This window comes from Colias croceus, chromosome 11, assembly GCF_905220415.1.
Source record: "Colias croceus chromosome 11, ilColCroc2.1".
NCBI classification, from domain to species: domain Eukaryota; kingdom Metazoa; phylum Arthropoda; class Insecta; order Lepidoptera; family Pieridae; genus Colias; species Colias croceus.
The window spans coordinates 6590649-6600576 of record NC_059547.1 but is presented as its reverse complement, the minus strand read 5'-3'; the positions used below and the strand labels follow the sequence as shown (position 1 = coordinate 6600576).

At 32.9% G+C, this 9928-nt stretch overlaps 1 protein-coding gene across 3 annotated transcripts; it reads left to right on the top strand.

Moving 5' to 3' along the window:
- The first annotated feature begins 1140 nt into the window (after positions 1 to 1140).
- On the top strand, positions 1141 to 9928 carry LOC123695737 (aldo-keto reductase AKR2E4-like). Of its 3 annotated transcripts, XM_045641653.1 has the most exons (8): positions 1141 to 1250; positions 1549 to 1641; positions 2494 to 2529; positions 3275 to 3454; positions 4289 to 4405; positions 5663 to 5830; positions 6114 to 6311; positions 9456 to 9928. In XM_045641653.1, exons 1-8 carry the CDS (start codon positions 1155 to 1157, stop codon positions 9693 to 9695), a joined length of 1128 nt encoding a protein of 375 aa, XP_045497609.1. In that variant the 5' UTR covers positions 1141 to 1154; the 3' UTR covers positions 9696 to 9928. The 3 variants fall into 3 exon arrangements, with proteins under 3 accessions (XP_045497609.1, XP_045497610.1, XP_045497611.1); XM_045641654.1 differs by lacking the exon at positions 2494 to 2529; XM_045641655.1 differs by lacking the exons at positions 2494 to 2529; positions 3275 to 3454.

Sequence of the window (9928 nt, the reverse complement as noted above, 5' to 3'; positions counted from 1 at the left end):
AAATCAAATCAACGGAAATTTGAACGTATTCCCTGATGTATTACACGTTACAAATAAGATTTATATCATTTCCATATTTAAAAGAATTTCGGGCATATATGCGAAGAAAGGAAAAATAATTCAGCAAGAACCTATATACATATTTGTATAAAAACATATAATTATTTAAAATCTGGATGATAAATATTAGTTTAACAAAGTAAAATGGTTCCAAATAGCTTCATTCGTACTAAATATAGCGTTAATCATTCAAGAGAAAACTTTGCGTTTTTAATCACTGTCACGAAGTGGAATTCTGTAGCTTAATGTAAGTGGTACTTATACCTTGTGCTTCCATTCGTCTCTATTTTTCATCTAATTTGTTCGAGCTTTGGTTAATGTGATTCCTGATATATATAAATTTTCCTGGATGTTTGCTCGAAGATAATTCACATTAACTGCTTCCATATTGATTGAAAACGGAGCCTTTTAATTTAAAAATACAGTGATAGAGAACAAATACAAAAGTATTTGTAAGAATAAGATATATTATTTTAATGGTGTTCTTTTTTTAGTTGTTCATATTGACTCTAGTTTGTGCCAAAAATTAGCTTGGTTCTGTAACTGGATATTCAATTATTAGATAATACAAAAAGAAATATATTAATGACCGAAAAGATGATAATGACGATAAGGATTAAGCTCGTATATGAATTGTGCGTAAAATAATGTAATATTACGTGGACCATACATACGTGACAAAAATAAAGAAAAAAATATGACAGTATTAATTAATGATAAAATAATTATTGTATTCCATGTAAATATAAATGCTGGAGAACATATTACCATATCATGTTAATTTACTCTAATACATATAAGTACAATAATAAAACCATATAAAAATAATTACTATTAAACTTCAAATTTAAATATTAATTTCCGGTAATGAAAATATAATTATCGATTGTAGGTATGTACATAATATTATGCAAAAAATATGATAATTCATCTCAAGTATCATATTTTGGTATTTATTATGTACTCGTCGACATTAACTATAATATTTTTATAGGCAATTATGAAACCTTATCTTCAAACACATGCTTAATACGATACATAGCGATACTATGTACATGGAATTTATCACTTCCATGATCTGTAATGAAGCACAGATGTACACAATAAAATTAGTACGATTTAACGTAACAAGGGAAATGGACGTACACTGGAAACTGTACTTACTGCTCGTTTTTCAGAAACTTGCCTCGGTGAGAATAAATCACATTTAGCCTTGTTTTCTAAATAAATTGCCAGTTTACCAAGTGTTTTTGTATGGCGTATGTGTAATTACTGCGTCGTTTATCGTTTTTACGAGTAGTTAACTCTGTAGTAAAGTTGTGTTGGAAATTGTCCGTAAACTGTTTTGTAACAATAAATGATATTGAATACCTAAGTATTGTTCTTTGATAGAAACATTAAATTATAACTAATACTGAAGGAACATATTCAACATATATATTATAATACGTTAATAGGCATGAAGTCGATATGTTTTCTTTTATACAGGTTTATTCAGAGAATATACTAACATATACATTGAACGATGGAAACCAAATACCTGCTATAGCATTAGGGACAAGCTTAGGCCACCTGGCCAATGTAAGTATTCATTGTTATTATTCTTCGTAAACAAATCATTTATTTGTGAAAGGAAAAATCGATTGGAAATAATTTAACATAATTGCTTTGTTCGCACCGTTTTTAATCCTCAATTCGAGGTCACAAACAAATTGGAAATCACTGAAAATACAACAGCCGTGGGTGTTTGTATTAATTTATTTTAAGATACAATATTATTCTATAGGAAAGAATGGGAGCTTAGATAATATAAATAATTTTATTATTTAATTAAGTACATGAATTCGTTTCTAGTGCTCTAAATTTGGCCTACAGAAACGTCATATTTAATGTAATTCAAATGTATATGATTTATTGGAATCTGTTAACATAACTTCTATTATACCTACTGAAATTTCCATATTTCAGTAGGTTGCTTGTAAGGCCCAGGTCATGAGAATTTGATATACTACCTGAATACGCATTTTCTAGAGAAGATAGCATAATTTATGAATGGAAATGATTTCAAGTGATTCATGAATAAAGTTATAAAACAAATACTAAGAACTTTTTTTCATGTAGATAAACTACATTAAATAAAATTAAATATGCTGAAATTTCAGTGATTCCCATAAAATATTCCTATAAGATCAATAAGGAAGTGTCACATTAATTTATGAAAATATTTGAGTTCTAGTATTACCATAGTATTACTGAGAATCCACTGTAGTATAGTATGTATTACTTGGAATCATTAAAGTCGAAGCTTCAAGCCAACACAGGTTTGTTAAGAAATAAAATAATAATAATAATAAATAAATCAGTAAAGTAACATTTTAAGTTACAAAAATTTAATGACCCAGGCTCCTAATATAGTTGTAAACTGTTTTTCAGGAGCCTGAATGTTCACCTAATTATTGGAAATGGAATGTAGGTACATATATCACTGTATAATCTATGTAATTTGCGGCGCATGTGTTTACCAGGCGATGTTTGCTCGTTAGCCCTCCTGTCGTAAAGACAAAAAAATATGTGTGTGGATAAGGTTGTAGTACACCATGGTACTTAAATATTCTGTCGTTGTATTACTAATTAAACTATTATCAATAAAAATCAGTATTTACTAATTAAACTATTATCAAACGTTAAATAAATAAATATGTTTATCGAATTTATTTAAAGTTCATTATTATTAATCAAACAATTAACTCTTAATTAGAATAAGTTTAGCACTTTAGCTTTAATTTAGTATTTACGTATTGGATATTTGCTATTTTATCGACGAAGCTTTTTCAATGTGGTGATAGAAAATTGTTAGATCAAAATTAAGAATAATATGATGAAAGAAGACGAATAAGATTCAAATTACCATACATTTTCATCGTACATTTTTCGTATTAATTGGGGTGTGTTACACAAAGCTTAGGTATGTTATTTTACACGAAAATGAGTAGGTAGGGCTTACAGAGATTTATTTCTATACGTATTGAAAACATTCGCTACCTTTCATACATTTTTATATGGGACTAGAGCCTGAAATAAACATGTTTGGTTTCCAAATTTCCAATTAAAAACAAAATTTATTTTACACGCAAAACTTTATGCAATAATACCATCACAACTCCGTTGATCCTATAGCATTTTAATTGAGCGCCATACAAGTTATGTAATACAGGGGACACGAGTGTTGCCTGTGAACCACTCCTTAGCGCGGGCGGTACAATGGGCCCTCGAGGCTGGGTACAGACACATAGACACAGCGACACTTTACCGTGTGGAGGACGAGGTTGGCCTTGGTGTTCGGAACTACGTAGCTAAAAATGGTGATAGACGGGATGTTTATATCACTACGAAGGTAATGTTTATGTATTTATATAAAGAATTTATTAATTTAAATAATAATTCTATTACTATTATTAATGCGAAAGTTTGCAAAGATGGCAGGATGTTTGAACGGATGGATGGATGTGTGCTACTCTTCACGCAAATTTCACGTATATTGGTATGTACGTAGCTATCCCACAAGAACGGGAACTATGCGGGTTTTGATTTGAAAACGCGTGCGAAGCCGCGGGCGGTAATCTAGTATTTAGTAAAAATCATGTTTACGAAATATGTAGTGACGGACGTTATATGAGTATGAAGGTCATAAATATATAGATTTTATAAAACATTAATCGCTTTTTTACGATGAAAACATTGCTCGCTTTGATGTAAGTTAAAAGGTTTATATTAAATATTAATATTATTTTTCCGATAACGTCTCCCTTAAATAAAAAAGAATCATTAAAAGAAATGAAAAGAACACATAATTTTATCGATGTCCTGTAGTTATAAAAAGAAGTCATAAATAAATAACGCTACTTAAAGTTCTACGTAACAGTCAAGTATGATTTGTCCACCTGTATATAAATTCCTAGGTAATTTATTAAACTGAAAGTAGCTTACAACGAAGTTGAAATCAATAAATAATGAGTTCGACTCGAAAGCAATTGGATTGAGTAATAAGTTTCTTTAAAAGAAAAAGCTAAAAATTTACAAGAGATGTTGAAATTATTTGTTTTCCTCATATTATTTTCTTTTTTCGTTTGTATAAAATGATATTTATTTGAAACAATATTGTCATTATAACAAATTATATTCTTTCTTTACATAATATTTGCATTTCATTGATTTTATTATTCCGTAGTTATGGAATGATGCTCACGAAAGAGAAGAAGTAATTCCCGCGCTTAAAAAATCATTGCAAGAGTTAAATATGGATTACGTCGACCTGTATCTAATGCATTTTCCCTTCGGCTATAAGGTAATTATACTAATTTTAGATACAATCATTATAATGATATTCCACAGAATTAATTCAAATATAAAATAAACTCTTTCTTATATCACCTATGAACGGCAGAATGGTAAAACATATTAAAAATAAGAATAAGTTTTAAATTGCGGGGAATATTATATCAATATACGAATACGATACAACGATACGTCTAAAGGCGGCCGTACACGGACCGCTTCAAGCAGTTGAGACCGACCGCTTGAAGCCGCGACCGCGCGGTGAACTATAGGCATTCATTCACCGCCGTACACGTGACGGCTCGAGCCGTCGTGACCGCTTCAAGCCGTCAACTGCATGACGAAATTCCACCGTGCCGTTGACGGCTCGCGAGCGGTCGTGAGGCATACACTGACTGCTCGAGCCGTTGACTGCGCTAGAGCCGTCGACGGCTTCCTCTCCCCCTGAAAATCAATGACGCGACTAGTCAAAAAATCAACGGCTCGAGCGGTTGGTAGCGACGGCTCGAGCAGTCAAGAACCGACGGCTCGAGCCGTCAACGACCGACCGCTCGAGCCGTCCGTGTACGTCGCTCAGCCGTTAACTGCTCGAGCGGTCCGTGTACGGCCGCCCTTACCCTCTGAAAAATAAGCCATTGTGATCAACAAATACATTTTTTAACTTCAAATAAACCAATAAATTAAATTAAATTATGAAATAGTAATTACTATCAAAATAAATGATACTGGCAATTGGATTGCTGTTGATATAAACGTGTTTTTGATTAATTATTATTATTACACTATAAAACGTTGAAATAGCCAAATGTTATACTGAAACAACTATGAAAGCAAAATTCGCAAAATGCGGCTTCTCTATATGTAAAATTTATGAAGCATGGCCGTGTATATTTCATGGCGACTACAAGACTTCTCAACTAAACTAGATAAGGTACTCCACAAAATTGAAATTGTGTCTTATAAATTTCTTAAATTGTTGCAGTATATTTCTACATAGCCACTTTCTATATATTATAATTAAAAAGATATAAAAGTACAAAAAACTTAGACTGTTGTTTAATAGAATGAAACGTTGTTCAAAATTATATTATGAAATTTCCAATATTGTTTGAAATACAATAACTTCTAAAGTATGATTTTTATAACAAGGTGTTAACTTACGACTTTGGCATGAATTTTAGTAACAAAGAGAGCCACGGAGTCTCTATATTTTTGTTGTTCCATTATATTATTTTTTTGGCTCTTACATTATTTTGAACGTCTACAGAAAGATGGTAGTATTAGTATGACCGACTATCTAGAAACGTGGAAAGGCCTAGAAGACGCCAAAGAAGCCAATTTGACGAGGTCGATAGGCGTGTCAAATTTCAACCTGTCTCAGATGGAACGTCTGTGGGAAAACAGCAGGATTAAACCAGCGGTTTTACAAACTGAGGTAATATTTCATTTCTTACGCTTCCTATTCTTTCTAACAAGATTGTATATGAGCTGCAAAATAGAATTATTTTTTAGTTGAATGTGTTTTGAAAGTGAACTAAAATGCGTTTTATGTAAGTGGTTATTTATAAGTTGCTAAAGTAAAACTTACTTATGTACTTACTTACTTCAATACTTCACAATGCTAATGAACTACATATAAAATTAAATAGATTTTATACTACGTACAAAATTAAATAGATTAATTCTGGGAACTGCTAATCTGCTTTATTATGTTTCAGGTAAATCCAAGTATAACAGAAGATGATTTAATAGAATGGTGTCAACAACGTGGCATAGTTGTAATGGCATTTAGTCCCTTCGGAGCTATTCTTGGACGGAAGAAAGACGCTCCACCACCGCACGCAAACCATCCGACACTTATAAATCTTGCTGAAAAATACAATAAGACTGTTCCTCAAACTTTATTGAGATATTTGGTAAGATTCACTTATTTCATCTTATAAAAAAAATATAAAAAGTAGAAATTAAAGATTTTAACGAAATTTAAACTCGATTTCAAATTCTAAATGTATAATACTGGCGTAAAATCAAATACAATAGAATATTAACAACAATAGATTATTAATTCGTAAAAGTTTTATGAAGATGTATTTAGAACAGTACATTCTAGCCACTGCCTAACTTTATTTACGCTAGACCCGGCTAAAAGGAAGCCTACACGTATACTTTTTTATGAAAGATAAATATAATATTAGTTTTGGTGTTTATGTTGGTTGCTTCTCCAATTTCGGTTAAATTTGGTCAGCTGTGTTTCTGAAAAAAGTACTAATAATATTATGAATATCTTCTGTATTGATTAATATATAATTATTATAATATTTATTATTCTATTTTGATACAATGTCTAACCATTTAGCCTTATATTCAGTCTGGGTTCGATCCCCAGTAAGAACAGCAAACATTCCAGAAAAGCTAGTAAAAAGGTTAGAAGTACCCCTTCATTTCACTACTTTGTAGAGGGGTTGTGAACTCAAAGACGATACTGATCGTAATCATTTTATTTTGCACACAATATCCGTATTTATACAAAAATCGATCAAAAACAAAACCAATCAGAATTCTAATGTTGAAATTGAAATTTAGAATGCGCTCTGATTATGAAAAAGAATGCGCCGGCCTGTACACAATATGATATATATAAACTCTATGCATGTCTCCCATAGTGTCCCCCCTCAAGCGAAGCGAACATTTTTCTTGACGACGCGTCCACTTCTTGTAGTGTAGGGACGTGCCTTGTCCGTGTTGTAGTCTGTAGCAGGAACTGACGACGTAGCACTCGTAGGTGTAGGTGTAGATGCTACTGCTGTGCTTGCCATACCTTCAACCTCTTCGTTTAATATGTATGCAGGCTTGAGTCTGTCAATTGATACTACTGTAGTCCGAAGTGGTAACTGTATTTGGTAGTACTTGTCGTAGCGCTTCAGTACTTCATAAGGGAAGCATGTAATCCAGTTCTCGTACAATTCTTTCGCGATGACTTCGGCAGTTATTTCTTGAATTGGAACTGCTTCAGGCCATTTACTAAGACGATCAATGATGGTAACACAGTATCGGTAATCTCTTGAGAGTCGTAGTGGACCGACTATATCTATGTGTATGTGTTCGAAGCGTTGCGAAGGCGGGAACTCTGCTAATGGAGTGACGACGTGCCGGTGAACTTTTGCTCGTTGACAGCTGTTACAAGACTTGGCCCATAACGTAGCGTCTTTATTCATAGCTGGCCAGAAAAACTTCGATGTTATTAGCTTCCGAGTAGCTCTAATACCAGGGTGGCATAGTCCGTGTTGAGCGTTAAATGCCATATAACGGTATGCCTTTGGTAGAAAGGGACGGGGCGATGCGCTTGATAGCTCGCACGAGATTGGTCGATCGAGTCCGTGTAGCGTGACTTCACCGAATGTTAAATTTGTTTGAGTTTTTAATTTTCTGAGCTCTTCGTCGTTACTTTGGTCGATGGCTAACTGCTTGTAGTCGATTACATTAGGGCATTGGATCTCTTCGAAGCGTGACAACGCGTCGGCGACTGTGTTCTCTTCTCCTTTGATGTACTTGATACTCGAACAGAATTGACTTATGTAATACAGCCGCGTATATTGCTAATAATTCGCGAAAATACACGCTGTAGCGACATTGCGTAGCACTCATTGCTTTAAAGAAAAAGGCTAGCGGTTTCCATCAATCTTTTGTTGAAGAACAGCGCCGAAACTATGATCCGAGGCGTCAGTCATGATGGCAAGGGAGCAGCCAGGAATGGGAAAACATAATGTTGTCGCTTCTGTGATGCTTTGTCGGCATTTCTCAAAAGCTTCAATTGCTGCAGTAGTCCATTCGATAGGCGTTTTGTCGTTCTTCATTTTATTATGTAGAAACTTGTTTAATTCATTTTGTAGATGTGCTTGGTTCGGTAGGCAGTCTCTGTTAAAGATGGTAGCAGCCTGGACTGGATGGAGACGGGGGCCAGCTCGCAGTGCTTTTCTTCATGATGTAGTTAGACTTTTTCTTCCATGTTTTCTTTTTGCTCCATCGGAGGTCACCAACTGTAGAGGGGTTGTGAACTCAAAGACGATACTGATCGTAATCATTTTATTTTGCACACAATATACGTATTTATACAAAAATCGATCAAAAACAAAACCAATCAGAATTCTAATGTTGAAATTGAAATTTAGAATGCGCTCTGATTATGAAAAAGAATGCGCCGGCCTGTACACAATATGATATATATAAACTCTATGCATGTCTCCCATAACTTAAACATTTATTTTCAAAAGTAAAGCAAATTGTAACATTGCACACGAATATCGCAAAGTGTTGAAAAAATTATTTTGCTCTTTCCAATTTGAAATCTCGTCTCAACCTCATTTTAAATTCAAGTGCTACGCATTCATACCGGGTTCGAATGAAAAGAAATAAGAAATTTCTAAAAAGTTAAAGAGTTAGGTTTGCATTAAGAAATCACTGAGAAATTCCGGTAATTAAGTATCGTAAAGACTTCGCCGATGGTTAGGTTTTAATGGTGGAGAAATACTTATGATGTACATATTTATATTTTATTTCTATCTAAAAATGGTTCATAGGCACTGCCAATGCAATGTTTCTATTCAAAAGATATGATTTCGAAATTAAATGAAATGCAAAGGGATAAGCTTAAAAAGCTTACCTAAGAAATACCAATAAAATTTGGCTTGGTATTATTGTGTTCTTGAAAAAACAAACAGTTTGTTTTAAAAAATAATTTACAAAGTATAACAATTATATACTTAACATTTATAAAATTAAGCCATTAAAATATTGTCATATATCTCCAAGACAAAAAAGGAGATTAGGATTAATGAGATATGTCTACAAGTAATCGAATAAAATCAAATGAAGCTTACTGCTTATCAAGTAATAATTTATTTCCTCTGAATATTATGTTCACATTCCACATAACCTCGCTACGCATTTACTACGCTACATCATATAAAATGAGATATGTGACAATTTATTTTATCGTACCTTTATGAAACGACGTATGTAACCTAGAACATTAAAAAATGTAATAATAAATTTGCTTTCAGTTGGATCGTAAACTAGTCCCAATTCCACGATCAACGAATAAAGAACGTATTAAACAAAACATCGACGTAATGGATTTTTCACTCACTTCGGAAGAAGTTGAAGAGCTGTCGAGTTTTAACAATAATTACAGACTCAGGACACTGGCTAAGTGGTATCCGCATCCATATTTTCCGTTCGAAAAAAAGAACCTTACCGACGCTGAAATAGAGCACATAATCCATGAAAGGAAAGAAGATTAAACGATAAAATTGAAATTTTTGATTTTCACATCCGAATGATTACAATATTGCGGTTAAGAAGAAAGTTTTGATCGGTGATAATTGAATCCGGAATTTCCATTAAAGAACTCACATTTCTCAAACACAAATATGGGAAAGTTTTAACATCTTAAATTATTCCATTTACCTTTTCTGTTAGCGTTTTTTAAATGCGATGTTATTCACAAAATTTGTAATTAAACTTCGAAAATGTC

Bases quoted from the DNA above. Each gene is read 5' to 3' on its own strand.
- LOC123695737 (XM_045641653.1), top strand. From the start codon at position 1,155: ATGTACACAATAAAATTAGTACGATTTAACGTAACAAGGGAAATGGAC. The intron at 1,642-2,493 runs GTAAGTATTCAT...ACTGTTTTTCAG, and splicing joins GCTTAGGCCACCTGGCCAAT to GAGCCTGAATGTTCACCTAA. The intron at 2,530-3,274 runs GTAGGTACATAT...TATGTAATACAG, and splicing joins CTAATTATTGGAAATGGAAT to GGGACACGAGTGTTGCCTGT.